Genomic DNA, 22,216 nt, shown 5'->3' on the forward strand with positions numbered 1-22,216 from the left:
CCTCACTTTTATTCTTTCTGTTTTTGCTCTACTTATTTAAGTATTTAATATCATACATATACTTACTTTAATCCTATTTTTCTATATTTATCATGTATTGCATTGTACTGCTACCTCAAAGTTAACAAATTTCACGACATATGCCGGTGATATTAAACCTGATTCTGATGCATTGAGCAGTTTTGACTACCCATTGTAGAGCCTTCCCATCCCCTGCAATACAGGTGTCGCCCAGTATTAAAACAGCAACCATAAATATCTGGTGCAGTCATGAATGATGCAATGCTCCTATCTTCCAATGATGAAGGTTCCTGCTAAACTTCAAACTCTCCCAGTCCTGTTGCTAACTTAGATACTTTATGCTTCATTACTTCTGAAATTAGGAGCTATGATTAGTAAGTTTGTAGATGGCACCAAAATTGATGGCATAGTGAACAATAAAGGTTGTCAAAGATTAGAACTGGATATGAATCAACTGGGAATGTTGGCAAGGAAAGCTGAGATGGTATTTAACTCAAACATCAGGCTCCTGAACCAAAAGGGATAACTTCACTCAATTTCACTTGTCCCATCATTGAAATGTTCCCACAATTTATGGACCCACTTTCAAGGACCCTTCATCTCATGTTTTCAATATTTATTGTTTGTTTATTTATTTATTTAATATCAATATTTCTTTTTTTTTGTAATTGCACTGTTTGTTGTCTTTGCACACTGGTTGAACACCCAGGTTAGTGCCATCCTTCATTGATTCTATTGTGGTTATTATTCTATTATTGAGTATGTCTGCAAGAAAATGAATCTCAGGGTTGTATATGATGACATATATGTACTTTGTTAATAAATTTACTTTGAATTTTAAAAGTGTGATGGGATGCATCTTGGGAAATTAAACCAGGACAGAGTAGTGCTCAGTGAATGACAGGGCCCTAGGGAGTACTGTCGAACAGAGGAAAACAGGATAAAAGTACATAATGACCTGAAACATAGGTAGACTGATAGATAGGTGCCATCAAGAAGAGTGTACAGAAACCTCAAGACCCACACCACCACTTTCGGGAACAATTAATACTCTTTGTCCATCAGGCTCTTGAACCAGAAGGGATAACTTCACTCAACTTCACTTGCCCCATCACTGAACTGTTCCCACAACCTATGGATTTATTTTCAAGGACCTTCATTTCACGTTCTCATTATTTATTGCTTATTTATTATTGTTTTTTCTTTTTTGCATTTGCACATTTTGCTCTGTATTGCACATTGGTCGTTTATCTGGGTGTGGTCTTTCATTTGATTCTATTGTGTTTCTTGTATTTACTGTAAATGCCAGCAAGAAAATGAATCTTAGGATTGTATATGGTAACATATAATAAATTTGCTTTGAACATTGAACTTTTGGATTGCAAGGAAGACATAGAATAGTCTTACCTTCATCAGAGTACAAAACTTGGAATGGCATTTTACGGTTGTACAGAACATCGGTTGGACTCCACTTAGAGAATTACATGCAGTTCCAGTCACCATTATACAGTAAGGATGTGGTTAAGAAACAGAGGATGCAGAAAAGAACTCAGAAAACTGTTGCCTAGTTTTGAAGGACTTGAATATTAAGCAGCGATCAGATAGATTAGATCTCTTTTACCTGAAGCAATGGGGACTGAGATGTGACATGACAGCAAATCATAGCTACAGTAAATAGCCAAAATCTGTTTCCCATGGTAGAATGTCTAAAACTAAGGACCATAGATTTAAGGTGAACATAAAGTACACTGCAGATGCTGGGGTCAAAGCAACATGTACAACAAGCTGGAGGAACTCAGCAAGTCAAGCAGCATCTGTGGAAACAAACAGTCAACGTTTCAGGCCGAGACCTTTGTCAGGACTGAAGAGGGAGGGGGCAGGGGCCCTATAAAGAAGATGGGGAGAGGGTGGGAAGAAGGCTGGTGGGTGTCAGGTTAAAAACCAATCAGAGGAAAGATCAAGGGGTGGGGGAGAGGAAGCAGGGAGGGGATAGGCAGGAAAGGTGAAGAAGGAATGTAAGGGGAAAGCACTATGGGTAGTAGAAGAAGGCAGAATCATGAGAGAGGTGATAGGCAGCTGGTGAAGGAGGCAGAGTGAAACTGGGATGGGTGAAGGGAGAGGGAGGGAATTACCAGAAGTTAGAGAATTCAATGTTCATGCCAAGGGGCTGGAGACTACCCATACAGTATATGAGGTGTTGCTCCTCCATCCTGAGTTTGGCCTCATCGTGGCAGTAGAGGCGGCCATGTATGGACATATCCGAATGGGAATGTGAAGCAGAGTTGAAGTGGGTGGCAACCGGGAGATCCTGGCTGCTGTGGCGGACAGAGCAGGGGTGCTCGCCGAAGTGGTCCCTCAATCTGCGTTGGGTCTCACCGATGTAGGGGAGGCCACACCAGGAGCCATAGATTACCCCAAAAGACTCACAGGTTCAGTGTTGCCTCACCTGGAAGGACAGTTTGGGGCCCTGAATGGTGGTAAGAGAGGAGGTGTAGGGACAGGTGTAGCACTTACACTAGCAGGGATAAGTGCAGGTGGGAGATCTGTGGGGAGGGACGTGCGGACCAGGGAGTCACGGAGGGAACGATCCCTGCGGAAAGCAGAGAGGGGTAGAGAGGGAAAGATGTGCTTAGTGGTGGGGTCCTGTTGAAGGTGGCAGAAGTTGCGGAGGATAATATGCTGGATCCAGAGGCTGGTGGGGTGGTAGGTGAGGACAAGGGGAACTCGGTCCCTGTTGTGGTGACGGGAGGATAGGGTGAGGGCCGAAGTGCAGGAAATGGAGGAGATGCGGGTGAGGGCATCATTGATGATGGCAGAAGGGAAACCACAATCCTTAAAGAAAGACGATATTTGAGATGCCCTGGAACATCTTGGGAGCAGATGCGGCGGAGACGGAGGAACTGGGAATAGGGAATAGCATTTTTACATTTGGCAGGGTGGGAAGAGGTATAGTTGAGGTGGTTATGGGAGTCAGTGGGTTTATAGAAGATGTCAGTGGACAGTCTGTCTCCAGAGATGGAGACCGAGAGATCGAGAAAGGGGAGAGAAGTGCCCGAGATGGAATTTGAGGGCTGGGTGAAAGTGAGAGACAAAGTCGATGAAATTGACGAGCTCAGCATGGGTGCAGGAAGCAGCACCAATGTAGTCGTCAATGTAGCAAAAGAAAAGTTCCACATAGGTTTAAGGTGTGAAGGAAGTATAAAGGGGGACCAAGGGATAAATTCTTTCAAATAAAGCGTAGTTAGTATCTGGAAAGAGTAGCCAGACATGATGGCAGAGGCAGCAACAGTATCATTAAATAGGTGTCTGGATAAGTACTCGAACAAGCAAGACAAAGAGGGACATAGAATAAATGCAGGCAAGTGGGATTAGTGTATTCAAGCATGATGGTTGATTCAGATGCATTGAGCTAAAGTCTCACACAAAATACTGGAGAAACTGAACAAGTCAGGCAGCATATCTATGGAGTGGAATAAATAGTCGAAGTTTCAGGCTGAGTCCAAAATGTGATGCCCCATAGATTTTATCTGACTTGCTGAGTTCCTCTTGCAGTATGTGTGTGTTGCTCAAGATTTCCAGCATCTGCAAAATCTTCTGTTTATGGTGGGGCTAAAGGTTATCCTTTTATACTGTTCAACTCCATGTCTTAATGAACATTACAGCTGTCTCCAAACAGTTCATATTCTAACTGGAAATGATCAATCATTTCTAAAAGGCAAAGCAAACTAACCTCAATATCATCTTGCAGTGTTCCTAATTCATAAACAAATCAGATTTTACACATTTGCCCATTGACATAAATTGTTTTACTTCTGCTATAAACGTCAGGCAATTCTTGTCTCCATCATCAAGCTCAGACCTCTTCCTCTCTCTCCAGCTGTTTCCCTTTCTGAGAGTGCCCATTCACAGCCCGTTGACTAAACAATCCAACAGAGTGAAGGAATAAAAATCTCCAGGGTGCAGAAACTACTTCCCCTCTAAATGGTTCTTGGCAACACTGTTTATTTAACTGGTTCCAACTGTGAATGACAACACTAACCTATGGCTTCAGAAAGGAACAGGGATGATTTAGATCTGACATTAAGAGCCCATATGTCACAAGATCAAATGAAATGGAAGCCTTGGGCTATGATACCCATTGAACCCGTTCTGTTATTCAATGACATTACAGCTGGGCAGATTTGGCCTCAGTGCCTCTCTCCTCATGAGCCCCTACAGTTCAAAGACAAAGTAAAATTCATTATCCAGTAAGTACATGTTACCATATACTCCTTGAGATTCATTTTTTGCTGGCATTCACATGAAAATAAATAAATACAGTAGGATTTATGAAAAACTACACATAAACGAAGACTTACAAATAACCAAAGTGCAAAAGACAAATTGTGTAAACAAATAAAAAATAATACTGATACACAAGTTATAGAATCCTTGAAAGTGAGTCTGTAGGCTGTAGAGATAGTTAAGAGTTGAGGTGAGTGAAGTTATTCACACTGGTTCAGTAGCCTTATGGTTGTAAGGTAATAACTGTTCCTGAACCTGGCGATATGGGATTTATTGTGCCTTTACCTCCTATCCGATGGAAGTATTGAGAAGAGAACATGACCTGAATGGTGGGGTACTCCTGTAAATGTGCTCAATGGTGAGGATGGACTAGGCTGCATCCATGACCTTCTATAGATTTTTTCCATTCCTGGGCCATGATGTGCCAACTTTGAATATATTCAGTGATTTGGCTGCCTTAGATCTTTGAGAGGCTCAGTGGCAAAACTGCTCCAGTAATCCCAGTCAATCCTGACATCTGGTGCAAAAATGCTTAGAGTTTCTTCTCTAATCACATGTTTCTTTGAGGCATCCTGGCATGCCAGAGATAAGTGCACTGGCATGTTAATTGAGCAATGTAAATTAACCCTGGGTCAGGAAGAATCTAAGCAATTTGAGTAGAAAGTCATGAGAGATTGGTCCAGACCTAATCTGAAGTTCATCGCAGTAAATAATTCTCTCGCAAGAAGTCTCAATGACATATGTTCATATAAACTCATTTTGGGTGCCACAGGAGCATAGCAGTTAGTGTGATGCTCAGGGCATCAATGTTCAGAGTTTAATCCCGACATCATCTGTAAGGATTCTGTACGTCCTCCCTATGGAATGCATAATTATTTTCTGGGTGCACCGGTTTCCTCTCACTGTCCAAAGACATATCAGTTAGTAGGTACACTGTATCACGATAGGGCTCGGGTTAAGTCGGTAGGTTGCTGGAGTACTGCGACTTGAAGAGTCAGAAAAGCCTATTCCGTATTGTATTTCTAAATAAATCAAAATAAGAATAAATGACACTACCCAACTCCAATAAAGCAAATTCACGCTGGAACTCTTACCCTTTGATATGTTTAATGTTTTTACATTGGCAGAACACGGGGCAGCATGGTGGCATAGCGTTTAGTGCAATCACTTCACAGGATCAGCAATCACCGACTGGGGTTCAATTCCTGCCATTGTAAGGAGTTTGGATGTCCTGAATGTGTCCCCATGGGTTTTCTCCAGGTGCTCCGGTTTCATCCCACATTCCAAAGATGCACATACAAGTAAGTTGTGGGCATGCTACATTGATGCAGCAACACCTGCAGGTTGCCTGCATCCCAAACCTAGGACTCTGTTGGTCATTGACGCAAATTGGCACAGTTCACTGTGCATGTGACACAAGGGGACAGCAAAGTGAAACAATGAAAGAACTTAGAAGGCTCACAGTGCAAATGCAATTGCAGCATTGTCAATGAAACAAAACTGATCAAATGGGTGTGGTTCAGAAGACCACAGAATGCATTCTGGGGATGAATATCAAAATCCAGTGACTCCATGAAGACAACAATGAAAGCATTGAGCACATCTACACTGAGCATTGTTGAAGGAAAGCAGCATCCATTATCCAGGACCCCGGCCATCCAGACCATGCTCTCTTTTCACTGCTACAATCAGGAAGGAGGTTCAGGAGCCTCAGGACCCACACCACCAGGTTCAAGAACAGTTATTACCCCTCAACCATCAGGCTCCTGAACCAGACAGGATAACTTCACTCAGCTTCACTCACCCAAGCACTAAACTGTTCCCCCAATTTATGGACTTACTTTCAAGGACTTTACAACTCATGTTCTTGATATTTTCTGCTTATTTATTTATTATTATTATTTGTTTGTATTTGCACAGTTAGTTATCTTTTGCACATCATTTGTTTGTCTGTCTTTGTTGTGCGCAGGTTTTTCATTGATTCTCGTGTGCTTCTTTAAATTTACTGTGAGTGTTTGCAAGAAAATGAATCTCAGGATTGTATAGAGTGGCGTACATGTACTTTGATAATAAATTGACTTTGAACTTTGTACTGATACGTAATGAAATGATTGACTCAGAAAGTCATTGTAAACTACAATGTGCTCCCAATTTTTCTGCTCATAGCTCTGAGAAGACGACTAGCAACATACAAGAATTTCCTTTATTTGAAACTACTAAATCCAAAAAGGACATGATTGTATTCCAAGCAAAACAAACATAAATCTCCCACACTGAGGGCACATGCTGAAAGTCATTTCACATTCTTTAGTTGAAGCTTGGCCCCTATCCACAATTCCATCACAATATCAAAACTTTCCACGTCTAAACAATGATAATAAGGGCACAGTTATGGTACAGTGAATTTAGATCCCATGATATCAACTTTTGGAGTAGATTAAATGGTTGCCTAGCCTAGCACTGCAAAAATAACCGCAAAAGTGTAAAGATGTTATTAGAGATATGCATTTCAGCAACATCCATCTTAGCCACAAAACATCCTGAAAGATTTTTTTTTAGAGGTACAGCACAGAGTTGGCTAGAGCTCCACAACCAAACAACTCCCGATATAACCCGAACCTCATCACAGGACAGTTTACAATGACCAAGTTACAACCAAACAACTCCCAATATAACCCGAACCTCATCACAGGATAGTTTACAATGACCAAGTTACAACCAAACAACTCCCGATATAACCCAAACCTCATCACAGGACAGTTTACAATGACCAAGTTACAACCGAACAACTCCCGATATAACCCGAACCTCATCACAGGACAGTTTACAATGACCAGGTTACAACCGAATAACTCCCGATATAACCCGAACCTCATCACAGGACAGTTTACAATGACCAGGTTACAACCGAACAACTCCCGATATAACCCGAACCTCATCACAGGACAGTTTACAATGACCAGGTTACAACCGAACAACTCCCGATATAACCCGAACCTCATCACAGGACAGTTTACAATGACCAGGTTACAACCGAACAACTCCCGATATAACCCGAACCTCATCACAGGACAGTTTACAATGACCAAGTTACAACCGAACAACTCTCGATATAACCCGAACCTCATCACAGGACAGTTTACAATGACCAAGTTACAACCAAACAACTCCCGATATAACCCGAACCTCATCACAGGACAGTTTACAATGACCAAGTTACAACCGAATGACTCCCGATATAACCCGAACCTCATCACAGGAGAGTTTACAATGATATTGTACAATGACAATGACACAGTCATTGGACTGTGGGAGGAAACCAGAGCACCCAGAGGAAACACACAAATTCTACAGGGATGGATGTACAGATTCCTTACAGAGGTCACCAGGAACAAACTTTGAACTCTGACACTCTGAGCTGTAGTAGCAGTACACTAACTGCTTCACTACTGTGGCACCCATGCATCACCATGTGGCTAGTAATTTGCCTGCAGCAGCTGCCCTGCTATGACAATGGCCAAATAACTACATTATTAGGTGAGAGACAGGACACTGTGGAGAACTCTGCTGCACCTTCTTGTTATAACACCACCAGTCCATGAGACATGGAAGCAGAATTAGGCCATTCAGTGCATCGAGTCTGCTCCGCCATTCCATCATGACTTTCATCCATCAAATCAACATGGTAGCACAGTGAGGCTGCACGGCAGAGTAGTGGTTAGCACAATCACTGATCGGAGTTCAATTCTCACCACTGTCTATAAGGAGGTTGTACATTCTCCTCATGACCCCAGTGTGGCCAAGCACTCATTCTTCTCCTCCATTTCTGCCAGTTATGAGTCCTCTCCTCCTTACACCATCCCAGTTACATCTCTTTCTGCACTCATTTTTACCATTCCCTCTCTTCAACCCATCACAGAATGTCCTCTTTCTTTCTCCTGCTGTCCTTTAGTTTGTCCTAGTTCTGATAACAGGTTGTCAACCGGAATCATAGACACTGCTTTTCTATGTCTCTTTCTGGCTGTGCATAATCAGCATTTCATACTTGATTTATTTTAATTATTTTTTTTACCTGGAGATACAGTGCAGAATAGGCTCTTCCGGTTTCTTTGTGTTATGCCACCCAGCGACCCCGACAATGCCTATTTAACCCTAACCTGTACACAGGATGATGTACAACGACCAATTAACCTCCCCGGTAGACATACTCAATACACCTTTAGGAATACGAGAGGAAACTGGATTCCTAAAGAAACCTTGGTTGTTTCGGTTAGTCAGGGTGTCAAAGTTTACAGCAAGAAGGCAGGAGAATGGGGTTGAGAGGGGTAACAAATCAGCCATGATGGAATAGCGGAGCAGACTCGATGGGCTGAGTGGCTTAATTCTGCTCCTATGTCTTATGACCTTAAAACCCACCTATTCCACAGGGATGATGTACAGAGATCCCTTACAGAGAATGCTGGAACTGAACTCCGAAGCCCCGAGATAGAATAGTGTCATGCTAACCACTCCACTATCACGGCACCCTAACATCTGCTAAGTTTGCTTTTGTGATTCGATCTCAAGACTGAGACCCCAGTGAGTGTGTCACAGCAGAGCTAGGGTCTACATGATCAAAATATCTCAGAGAGAGGAAGCAGTTAGTGCTGGTCGGACTAACATGACTCCCATTAAATGAATTCCAGAATCAGATTCCAGGAAGCCAGGAACAAGGGAGAAATGACTGGCGAGACACAGAGAAATTAAATAAAGACACAAGAGACTGCAGATGCTCAAATCTGGAGCAAAACACAATCAGAATCAAGTTTATTAGTACTGGCATAATGTATGTCGGGCAATTTGTTGTTTGATAGCAGTAGCACAATGTAATAGATAAAACATACTCTAAGTTAAAATACAAATAAAAAGATAAAAAAGTAGTGCAAAAATAGAGCAAAAATGCTGAGGTATTTAGCGTGGATTAGTTCATTGTCCATTCAGAAATCTGATAGCAGAGTGGAAGAACCTATTCCTGAAACATTGAGTGAGTCTGTGTGTGTGAGAGAGAGAGAGAAAGAAAGTGTAAGAGTGAGTGAGTGAGTGTGTGTGTGTGTGTGTGAATGAGAGAGAGAGAGAGTCTGTGTGAGTGCATGTGTGAATGGATTTGTGTGTGAGAGAGAGATTGTGTGAGTGTTTGCGTGTAAGTGTATTTGTGTGTGTGAGGGAGAGTCTGTGTGTGTGTGTGTGTGTGTGTGTGTGTGTGATTTTGTGTGTGTGTCTGTGTGTGTATGTGTGTGTGTCTGTCTGAGTGTGTTTTATGATTGTGTGTCCGTGTGAGTGCGTGTGTATGTGTGTGCGTACGTGTGTGCGTATGTCTGTGTGAGCCTGTGTGCGTATGTGTCTGTGTGAGTGCCTGCATATGTGTATGTGAGCCTGTGTGTGTGTGTGTGTGTGTGTGTGTGCGTGTGTGTTGTGTGCGTGTGCGTATGTGTCTGTGTGAGTGCCTGCATATGTGTATGTGAGCCTGTGCGTGCATGTGTGTGTGTGTGCGTGCGTGCGCATGTGTCTTAAGTCTCCTGTACTTCCTCTCTGATGGTATTGTCCTGGGTTGTGTGTGTCCTTAATGGTGGATGGAAGGTGTCCCTGACGATGTGCCTCATGATGCTGGAGGAACTCAGCAGGTCAAATAGCTTCTGTGGAAGGAAACGTTGACCCAAATATCAACTGTTCATCTCCCTCTACAGATGTCACTTGAGCAGCTGAGTCCTCCAAAATCTTCTCTATTGCCTGCAAAATTGCCTGTTAAATGTCTGATTCAAGCTGAAGCCAAGTGGCCTGTCTGACTCAAAACAAAAGCCCTGCTTTGGGGTTGGCACGGTGACATAACTGGAACAGCTGCCTTCACTGGTCCAACAATCCACACTCAACCTTCTGCAGAGATTGCACATTCCGCCTCAAACTGTGCAGGCTCTCTCCAGGGCATTCAGCTTCCTGTGTCCCAAAGAGGAACACGTTGGTATATTGATTAACTTCTATCAATTTCCCCTAGTGAGCACATAAATGGCAGATTCTAGATTCAATGAAAATTGGGTGCCACAGTTAGCGCACTGCTATTACAGCTTGAGACAGCAGAGTTTGGAGTTTAGTTCTAGCACCATCTGTATGAAGTCTCTGAACGTCCTCCCTGTTGGTTTTCCCTGGGTGCTCTGGTTTCCCCCCACAGTCCAAAGACTAGGGTAGGTAAGTGGTCACTGTACGTTGTCCCACAATTGAGTTAGGGTTAAATTGGGATTGTCAGGGATTGCTGGGCAGCACAGCTCAAAGGGACAACTCCATGCTCTATTGCTAAATAAATAAATAATATTTGATGAGAATAAAACAAGATTAGTGTAGGATTTGGATGGTCAGTGGGCCTGTTTCTGTGCTGTGTAATTCTGGGATTAGTACACGATTAGAATAAATAGACAGTCAGTGGGCTTACCTCTGTGTTGTGGAATTCTGGAATTAGTGTTGGATTAGTATAGATGGATGGTCAGTGGGTCTATATCTGTGTTGTGGAATTCTGGGATTAGTGTTGGATTAGAATAAATAGATGGTCAGTGGGCCTGTTTCTGTGCTGTGGAAGTCTATGACAAACATATCCTCTGACCCAGCTGGCAACCTCAACCTGAAGTATATCACCAATAGTACAACACACACACAAAACGTTGGAGGAACAGTATCAATCGAAAGGAATGAACAGTTGACATTTTGGGTCCAGACCCTTCATCAGGACCCAATAGACAGCTGTGCGTTTGTTAAATGCCTTTTACCTGTAAAATCCTTCCGTCTGACGTCCCAAGGTGAGCAACTGTGAAATTTCCGATCACGGTTACAAAGATGGATGTCAGCTTGGTATCATCTAGATCACCGTCAAATCGGTCCATGCGGATAAAAGCATTCCAGACTCTAGTTGGCTTGTTCATACAGTTATTTGCATCCTGGAAGAGAAAGAATGGGGCAAAAATCAATCAGTACTGTTTCAATTGCTGTGCTACAGGGAAGGGGTGAGCATACCTAAATGGGTTGAAGGGCAGCAAGAAAAATACATAAACAATTACTCTAAGTTATAATAGTAACCTACTGTCGGCTCCTGGACCATTGTGGATGGTTCACTCACCTCAGCACTGAACTGATTCCACAACCTATAACACTCATGTTCAAAGACTCATGTTCTCAGTGTTAGTTATTTATTGTTATTATTTCTTTGTTTTTGTATTTGCACAATTTGACTTCTTTGAACATTACAGTATTTATAATGACCTCCAGAAAGAGTGATTGAGATTTGCACATAAGCAGCATCTAAAAGGAATCTGAATAAGGGCGGATAAGCAAAGGGCTATGTGCCAAGTGTGGGCAGATGGGACTAGATTGCTAGGCATCATAGTTGGCACAGATGAGTTGGGCGAAAGGGTCTGCATCCATGCTCTATGACTTCTCTATGTACAATATAGTGATACTGCCCATTGACATGCTTGTTGGCCATCCTTCATCTGCACCCAAATAACAGGTGGAAATCCTTTTAAACTGTTGGGTCAATAAATACAAAGAGGTTGCAAATTGTTTCAAGCTGCAGAGCTCAGAGTGTAGAGGAAAACCTCACAAATATGCAATTGTCATAATAAGAAACCAAAATTGATATTTGCACCTCCAAAATACTTGTTATTGTTGTTCCTTTTCACGCCTTGTGGTGTATTGGGAGGCATTTTTTGCTGTTTCCTTAGGATTAGTCTGTTTTTTACAAGGCTGAGTTGCTAGCTCGATGCTCAACCGAGCACAGAAGGAAAGAGTATTGTGAGTACCCTGAGAAAACCCATGCATTCATGGGGAAGATATACAAATTCCTTAGAGACGGCACTGGAATAGAACTCTGAAATCCAACGCCCTTAGCCGTAATAACATTACACTAACCACTACGCTACTGTGATGTCCTATAGGCATGACATCAGATGAAAGGATCTGTGTGTTATTTGTATAATGAGTACATTTTAATAAAATAAGTTTCACTAAGATGCATCTGGACATTTTGGGAGTCATGATGCTAATTTTGCCAATTACTTTATAATCCATCCTGAGATGACAGATTAGTTGTTCAGCATTCATTACCCTCAGTCACACAATCCATGAGAATCAGTCGCAAATACATGAGTGAAAATCAAACAAAACAAGACAGATGGTCTACTAAGTGATTGAATGTATTTACTGAACTAACCAGAGGACTAGAATGAATGTACAACTGCAAATGTTGCTTAGGGCAAGCATGCAAAAGATGAAACCTGAGAGGAAATGATGCACTAAGACATCTGTCTACAATGCATCAAACTCTGCTGGGTAAGCCGAAAACTAGAGTTGGAAACTCTGAAGTTGTCTGTGCTTACATTATACATTATTGTCCTAAACCACTGAAGCAATCTATTTGCCATTCCACATTATTCCTTCTATCAGAACACTGGCTTATAGAGATGTTAAAAAATTGAGATGAATGACTTTTAAACTGTCTGATTCCCTTAGAACACATAGCCAGAAGAACTGTGCTCTGAAGGATAATGATATTGGTAATATAATAATAATGGTAATATTCCTAGACTGAAGTTAATTTACCATACAATCAAGCTGATATTTAGGGACAACTTGCAACAAAAATAGCCACTAGTACTTCAAATATATGCAAGTAATCCTTGTTTAAATAGCATTATGATGGAACATAGCTTTACAAATTGCTCTTTCTATGGAGCTGTTCCACTTTGTTCTGCACTACTGTGTACTACCTCAATACACTGTGTAATGACTTTATGTATATGAACACTATGCAAGGCAAGCTTTTCACTGTATCTTGGCACAGGTGACAATAATAAACCAATTACAATTACAATTGTAATTCCTGGTGCAAATAATTTGTGTAAGTGATATGTGTTAAGAATTTATACAGCTGACACAAGTACTGAATTATTTACTGGTGACTTTTCTGGTTTGCTGTTCTCCAACAGAAGGCTTCAGTGTATTTTCATCCAATCCTTTCATCTTTCTGCTTTGTGTTACCAGCTGTTCATCCTCACCCCAGATGTTCGCTTCCCTCAGCTATATTGTGTATTATGTCCACTCCTGGTGTGGACCTGTCCTTTCTTGCCGCCCTCTTCTCAGCTGCCTGGCGGACCACTGGACTGTACATAACTGAATTATAAATTGGATTTCCCTCACTTTGGAAAATCAGTGAACATGATCATTTCAGCTTTTAAGCTCTTATGATTGAAAGTATACACCTACAACAATTGCGCACAGATTTGAATTCTGAAAGTAAGCCCTGAAGCACTATTTGAGAAGTTCTTTTGCCTCAATTCATTCAGTTGATGGATGCTAACATTTGGAAAAGCAGCTCTTAACCTCTTTCTTTGTTCACTGCCAGAATTTAAAGTTAGGCATATTGGCAGTTGGTTGAGAAATATCACCCTAAGTGAATCACAGTCAGAATCAGGTTTATCATCACTGACATATCTCATCAAATCTGTTCTTTTGGGGCAGCAGTACAATGCAAGACATAAAAAGTTATTAGTTACAATAAAACAATAGATAAGTAAATGATACAAAAGAGGAATGGCAAAATTATGTTCAGGCTCCTTTCAAAAATCAGATGGCAGAGGAGAAGAAACTGTTTCGAAACATTGAGTGTGGGTCTTCAGGCTCCATCAGGCTCCTGATGGTCATAATGAAAAGAGGACATGTCCCAGATGGTGAGGATCCTTAATGATCTCCCTTCAGAGGTGATGGGTGGAAGAGACAAAGGCTGAAGCAGAAAGAATTTGTTTGGAGAGAACAATGGGCCATGGCATAAAGGGAAAGAGAATGGGGAAACAGAGGCAAGAAGGCAACCGGATCGTGAGGGTGGGGAAGGGAAAGAGAAGGGATAAGATGGGAATATGGGAAAACATATTGATGGTTACAGATGGGAAGAGCTACCAGAAGTTAGAGAAATTGTTGCTGATACCATCAGGTTGCAGAATGCCAAGATGGAATATGATGCGATGCTCATCCAGCCTGCATCTTGCCTAAATGTGTCAGTAGAGGAGGCAGTGGACAGATATGTTGGTGGGGGAAAGGGAAGTGGAATGAAGATGGCTGGACACTGGCAAATCCTGGCTGATATGGCAGATGGAGCAAAGGTGACCAACAAAATGGCCCACCAATCTGCATCAGGTCTCTCTACTGTAGAGAAGGCTGCATTGAGACCACCAGATGTAATGAATGATATCAACAGGGTCACATGTGAAGAACTGCCTCACTTGGACGGACTGTTTAGGACCCTGAATGGTGGTGTGGGAGGAGATGTAGGAGCAGGTGTGGCACTTATCACGTTTGCAGGGTAAGTGCCAGGTGGGAGATCAGTGGGGGAGAACGAGTGGGTAAGGAAGACAGGTAGGGAGTGATCCCTATGGAGAGTGGGAAGTTGGGGGGGTGTGGTCAGAGAGAGGGAAAGATGTTCCTGGTAGTAGGATCACATTGGAGATGGTGGAAGTTGCAGAGAATGATGTACTGGATATGAAGGCTCATGGAGTGATAGGAGAAGGGGAATGCGATCCCTGTTAAGTCAGTAAGGGGAGGAATGGGTGAGGGCAGACATGCAGGAAACAGAAGAAATACTAGTGAGGGCAGCAGTGATAGCAGTGGGGATGAACCTATGTTTTCTGGAAAAAAAAGAGGACATCTCAAGTGTTCTGGAATGGAAAACCTCATCATGATAACAGATGTTCAGCAATGGAGGAACGGAAAGAAAGGAATAGTATCCTTGCAAATGTCAGGATTTGAAGAGATATAGTCCAGGTAATTGTGGGAGTCAGTGAGAAATGGGAATTCCACTATACGTATACAAAATTCATAAGATGCCACAACGGTTTGTTCTGAATTGCTTTATTGTTTTAATACCAGCCTGGGTTAATTGCATTTAATCAGGCCCATTAACATATCATACAATACAATTTAAGATCAGAGCAGGTTCTCTCTCAAGTAGCGTTACTGGATAAAGCTGGATATTTTAACTATTAGATATAATACGCTCCTGTAGTAAAAATCGGACTCAGTGTAATATCCGTCTGCACACACATGATTTGTTCTTCAATGGATGGAAGTGAGTTGATCAGGGATCAGTTTATCAACTTATGTTCTTGCACCTTATTGACAACCTGCACTGCACTTTCTGTGTATCTCCAACCTTCTCCCCTCGCCAACCTTTTATTCTGGATTTTGCCCTCATTCTTCCCAGTCCTGATGAAGAATCTCAACCCGAAACATCAACTGTTCATCGATGCTGCCTAATCTGCTGAGCTCCTCCAGCATCTGCTGCATATTGCTCCAGATTTCCAAATTCTGCCGTCTCTCTTGTGTTCCCATTCAGTCTGTTTGTATAAAGAAGGGAAAAGTAGCAAAGAATCAGTGCAGATTTCCATTCTGACCCACTCAGGCTAAACAATGGAAGCTAAAGGCCAATTGCACATGCAGAATATGGATTTTCTCATATACACGTTTCCACTCTGCTCTTGAAACCGCAGCCACTACTACTGTAGCGGCTTACTGACTGCTAATTCGACTGCAAATTCAACTAATATTAACTTTGAACTATACATTTCATAATCCAGAGGTCCACTTAATTCCCAGGTAAGTTCAGTGAATGTGAGGTGATTGGTACGTTATTTCCATAGCAATGGGGAGGCCTTCCTTGAGATCTCAGTGTAATCATAAAATGCTGGAGGAACTCAGTAGACCAGGCACCATCTAGGAAAAGAGTACAGTCGACGTTTTAGACTGAAACATCATACTCCTTTCTCTTGTTTGTGATCTCACTACAATTATCAATTATTGATTCACATTTAAGGCAAATTGTCCAAAACCATCTAAAGCAAGGAAACTTTGGGTAAAACAAACTTTCTTATTTTTCTCAGTTTAAACAGGATACTATATCAGGCCAAAAATAAAGAAAATGAGTGCTTCATTTCAACACCCAGTTTGCTGAGTATCTCATCAAGCCACATACACAGACCTGCATAGATGGAGACAGGCAATTTGGTCAATCCAATTCACGCAGGTATTTATTGTACATTTCATTCAAGTTTCTACATTTTTGCAACTAAATCTATCTGTAATCTTCCATTTATTTCTTCCTCAAATACTTTCTAGCCTCATTGTAAGTGTATCCATACTATTCCCTTCTATCAATCCACCAATCCCTGTGATGGCATATTCCACTTTCTCACCAATCTTTGGGTTAAGACATTTAATTTGACTTTCTTACTGAATGTCCTGGTGACCATATTTTAGTGACAGCCTGTACTTGTGCTCACCCACCTGTGGAAACATTCTCCCTGCATCTACTCTGTCAAAAGAGTTTTAAACACCTCTGTGAGGTCAGTCCACAACTTTCTTCTGTCAAGAAAAAGAAAGCCAGTCCTTTCAATATTTCCTGACATGTGCATTTCACATCATTCTTGTAAATTTTTCCCAGGGTGTTTCCACCATTTCTATTTCTTTTCACAATTTGGTGGCCAGAACCAAGTGTAATATTTCTAACTGTGACCAGAGCAGACTTCATGGGCTTAATGGCCTAACTCTGCTCCTATATCTTTACAGTTATTGCCATAAAATTGGCAAGTTCCTGCATCAGTGTGGATAACTTCACTCACTTCAACACTAAACTGAATCCATTACCTCTGGACTCACTTTCAAAGACTCTACAACTCAATACAGCACAATACAGGCCCTTCGGCCCACAAAGCTGTACCGAAAATGTCCTTACCTTAGAAATTACCTAAGGTTACCCATAGCCCTCTATTTTTTTAAGCTCCATGTATATATCCAGGAGTCTTATAAAAGATCCTATCACATCCGTCTCCACCATCGTCGCTGGCAGTCCATTCCACGCATTCACCACTCTCTGTGTAAAGAACTTACCCCTGATATCTCCTCTGTAACCTTCTTCCAAGCACCTTAAAACTGTGCCCTCTGATGCTAGCCATTTCAGCCCTGGGTAAAAGCCTCTGACTATCCACACAATCAATGCCTCTCATCATCCTATACACCTCTATCAGGTCACCTCTCATCCTCCATTGTTCCAAGGAGAAAAAGCCGAGTTCACTCAACCTATTCTCATAAGACATGCTCCCCAATCCAGGCAACATCCTTGTACCCTTTGCACCCTTTCTATGGCTTCCACATCCTACCTGTAGTGAGACGACCAGAACTGAGCACAGTACTCCAAGTGGGGTCTGACCAGAGTCCTATATATATGCAACATTACCTCTCGGCTCCTAAACTCAGTCCCACGATTGATGAATGCCAATGCACCATATGCTTTCTTAGCCACAGAGTCAACCTGCACAGCAGCTTTGAGTGTCCTATGGACTCAGACCCCAAGATCCCTCTGATCCTCCACACTGTCAAGAGTCTTACCATTAATACTATATCCTTCCATCATATTCGAGCAACCAAAATGAACCACCTCACACTTATTTGGATTGAACTCCATCTGCCACTTCTCAGCCCAGTTTTGCATCCTATCAATGTCCCGCTGTAACCTCTGACAGCCCTCCACACTATCCACAACACCCCCAACATTTTTATGTCATCAGCAAATTTACTAACTCATCCCTCCACTTCCTCATCCAGGTCATTTATAAAAGTCACAAAGAGTAGGGGTCCCAGAACAGATCCCTGAAGTACACCACAGGTCACTTAATTTCTCAGTTTCATTTATTTATTTTTGTTATTTATTATTAGCATGATTTGTCCTCTTTTGTACATTGGACATTTGTCTTTGTTGTGTATAATTCTTCATAAACTCCATTGTATTTAATTATTTTCCTGTAAAATGAATCTCAAGGCAGTATATGGTGAAATTTAATTTGAGCTTTGAGCTTTCCTGCTGTGCACTGACCAAGGTTCTTGATTTATGGTCTTATTAATAAATTGACCAAACTTTTATAGTTGCTAGATTTGTACTTCAGAATCTCTTAGTTCCTTAACTCAACACAAACTTGCACTATCCAGGCCGAAAGTAAATTGCATAAGCTTCCAGCTAACTCATATGTTTCCCAACCGCACCTGAAGTAATTGGGGTACATTACCTCCCTGAATGAGATCACACCTTGCAGAACTGAAGGGCTGCAGAAGCCAAGCCAGCTTCCGCTAATTCACCAATGACTTTCCTTGCAGTTTAAAGTCAGAAGTAAGGGTCTTTGTTGGTAATCACACAACATTGGATTCTACTTACAGACTCTGGGGCAGCCCATGCCTGCTTGCAGTTAAACCAAGATAACATTAATATGTGTACTGGTAAATGGCAAGTGAGGTTTATTCTATGCAATTGCCTGACAATAACTATTTCCAACAAGAAGGAATCTAACCACCTCACATTGAATTTAATGGAATTACTATTACTGAATTTTCCATCAACAATATCATGGGAATTGTTATTACAGGCAATTCCCAGGTTATGTACGAGTTCCGTTCCTGAGTCCATCTTTAAGTCAGATTTGTACGCAAGTCGAAACAAATACATCCGGTATTATATAGCGTCAGTTCGTCAAACTTTTGTCTTGGTATATATATATATATTTTTTTACCTTTCTATGCATATAAAACACTTAAGAAACGTACGTATTCCAATAATTAAACCACTGCATTGCTTAGTAATAATTGTAGCTTTCATTGGGGCAGGGCATTTCACATGCTCCATTATTCTCACTTTATCCATTATCCTTTAAAATTGTTCCGATCATTGACCGACTGTAGCCTAACACTTTTCCAATGACCGATGGTGTTTCACCTCTTTCCAAACGCTTTATTATTTCCACTTTATTTTGAATCGCGATTGCTTCCCATCAATGGAACAGAAACACTGCGGGCGGCAGGTCCTGAGGTCCGCTGGGTCCTAAGGCCCTCTGCACTGAAACAGGCTGAATGGGACAAGTGGGGGCTGTGCTGGGTTTGAGTATTTGATCCCACACAATATTCCGCATGGGAATTTAATCTGGAGGTGGCAGTGTTTTTTTTTTTACGAGGTCAAGTTGCAAGCTCGATATCAACCCGGCATGGATGGTACAGGTGTCACTGGATCGAACCTCCGTTCTTGAGCTCGGCGCTGATCTCACTGCGCCACCAGCCGACCGGACTGAGGGGCAAGGAGGGGGTCAAGGTGGATCTTACTAAGAAAAATTTAAGCCAAATACAAGTTAAACACTCAACACAGTGTCAAGGCAAAGACTTAAAATGGCAGACGGCATCACGATCCAACATTAAAATGGCAGACAGCGTCGCGATCTGACCTAAAAAAGCGGACGGCACTCTCCTTCCTCGGTTCGTAAGTCGGACGTTCGTAACTTGGGGACTACCTGTATTTGTTTTTCAGTACGTGTGGAGGTACAGGAGCCCGAAAGAACCCACATTCAACATTTTAGTGACAACATCTTCTCCTCCATGATCAGATTTCAGAATGGCCCATCAACACAACCTCAATTTTTCTGATGAAGGGTCTCGGCTTGAAACGTCGACAGTGCTTCTCCTTATAGATGCTGCCTGGCCTGCTGTGTTCCACCAGCATTTTGTGTGTGTTGCTTCAATTTCCAGCATCTGCAGATTTCCTCATGTTTGCCTCAATTTTTCTCTCTTATTGCATTGTTTATTTTTTACATGTTTATTGTAAGTTAGAGTAATTTTCGTATAGTACCGTACTGTTTTCAAATCACTACAAACGTCCACCCCTATGCCAGCAGATCTGATAAAATACCACCACACCACATGACTTTGTTTCAAGTTCTAGTTTGTCATTCAACCGTACATATGTTTATGGCCAAATGAAATGATGTTCCTCCCGACCAAGGTGCAGAACACAGTACCACAGAACACATGGTAATAATACCACAAATAAATTAACAAATAATAAGGTACATCTAGGATACAAGTTAAATTGTAAACAGTATTACACAACTGGCGCTTCATACATGATGAGACTGGAGTGGTAGCAGAGAATGTAGTAGTCTTCCTGCCTAGGGGAAGAGGCTGTTACCCATCCTAACTGTTCTTGTCTTGATGCTGCAGTATCTCCTCCCTGATGGTACAGAGTTTGTGTAATTCTGTGAATGCAAACCAGCTGAGAAAATGTGCTGGTTCAAACATCCCTGCACCCTCACAGCAGTGAGGCAAGGAAACCAGGAAGGTGCTGGGTTCAACCCACAGTCGGGACTGAGTTAGTTGACCTTGTTATAACTGTGGTGGTGTCTACCATTGGCTTTTCAGGTTACAGTCTTCAAGCACCAGGTAGGACACACCATTCCTTTGAATAAAATGGGTTCAGCAAGTAGTCAAATTTCTTTAGGAGTCATTTCTGAACACCATCATCCTTCGGTGAATCTGACCACACCCACTCCAGAGATTTGAGCGCACAATTCTGGGCTGGCACAACTGTGTGGAATACTAAGGGAAGGAAAATGTTGATGCATTCTGATGTTTTAATCCAAGGTTCTTTCAGAAGTCAGGAAGGTGGCACAAAATTGGTTGCTTCATGATTGTTTTATTAAGAGTTGATAAAATAAAGGAAAGTTGGCTTGTGACTGAGGTCTGCTAAGTGAAGGAAAAGCTAAGATTAAGATGGCACCTAGTATAGAACAACTATTCTGATACAACAGAGATGAGGAAAATTCCATTCAAATTTATAGAAAACAATTAACCAATTAGAAAGCTACCATTCAAAGACAGCAGTACCAAGTAAATCAATAAGAAAGCACTTATTCAACTAATCCAGAACAAGGAAGCTTCAGACTTTCCAAAATTACCAAAATATGCCACTAGAGGCATATTAAATTTGCATAAAACACAAGCAGATAACTAATTGTTAAATTGCAAAGACGTTAACAATTAAACAGCTTAATCTAAACTTAAACAGTTGAATCCAACAAGGCGAAATATTCACACTTTTCCAGAAAAGAATGACACAGTATGATTAAAACACAAAGGATGCTTCACCAATTCATTTTCAGTAACAAAACAGAATTCACTCTGTAGCAGAAGATTTCATCCACTGCACTGAAGACTTGGGAAAAATCCAGTGAGGCAGCAGTTAAAATTTAACTTTCCAAAGCACACTGCCCCTGGAACTGAAGCAATTAAAACTCAGTGGATACAGCGGCAGTCACGGACTGACATGGACGGTCGGCATTTTTAGTCAAGACCCTTCACCTATACTGACCCTGGAAATAATCTTCCCTTGAAGTGAAAGAGTTCTGCAGATGCTGAAAATCCGAAGCAGCACAAACAAAATGCTAGAGAAACTCAGAAGGTCAGGCAGCATCTGTAGAGAGGAATGAAGAGTCAACGTTGCAGACCAAGAACCTTAGCAGGACTGGTAAGGAAGGGGACAGAAGCCAGACTAAGTAGGTAGGGAGAGGGGGAGGAGTACAAGATGGCAGATGATACAGCAGGTGAGGCTAGATCAAGGGGTAGGTATGTGGGTGGGGGAGGGGGAATGAATGAGACATTGGGAGGGGATAGGTGGAAGAGGTAAAGGGTTGAAGAAGGAGGAAGCTGATAGGAGATGAGAGTGGACCTTGGGAGAAAGGGAAGGAGGAGGGGCACCAGAGGGAGGTGCTCTGTGGAAGAGACTCAGCAAAAAATGTGGACTCTCTATTCCTCTCTATAGATGCTTCGTAACCCGTTGAATTCCTCCAGCATTTTGTGTCTGCTGCCCCAACCTCAGTGCCAGATCGGCATTGTCACCTCAACACCTCTCCTCCAGCTGCACTTCCCTGGGGTGGTGTTCATCTGTGGGTATGGAGCCGCCAGTGGACAGGATGGTGAACAGTCCCCGGCCAGACTATCGCAGCGTTTACATTGTCAGCCTTTGGCTCAGACGAGG

At 42.1% G+C, this 22,216-nt stretch overlaps 1 protein-coding gene across 1 annotated transcript in view; it reads right to left on the minus strand.

Moving 5' to 3' along the window:
- mst1rb (macrophage stimulating 1 receptor b) overlaps window positions 1-22,216 on the minus strand; it is a 263,381-nt gene that overhangs the window by 136,754 nt on the left and 104,411 nt on the right. The window contains exon 4 of the mRNA XM_073072657.1: window positions 11,097-11,264. Within this exon, the coding sequence (XP_072928758.1) occupies window positions 11,097-11,264 (168 nt within the window). The remainder of the gene's footprint in view (window positions 1-11,096; window positions 11,265-22,216) is intronic.

Source organism: Hemitrygon akajei, chromosome 19 (assembly GCF_048418815.1).
Source record: "Hemitrygon akajei chromosome 19, sHemAka1.3, whole genome shotgun sequence".
In the NCBI taxonomy this organism is placed as follows: domain Eukaryota; kingdom Metazoa; phylum Chordata; class Chondrichthyes; order Myliobatiformes; family Dasyatidae; genus Hemitrygon; species Hemitrygon akajei.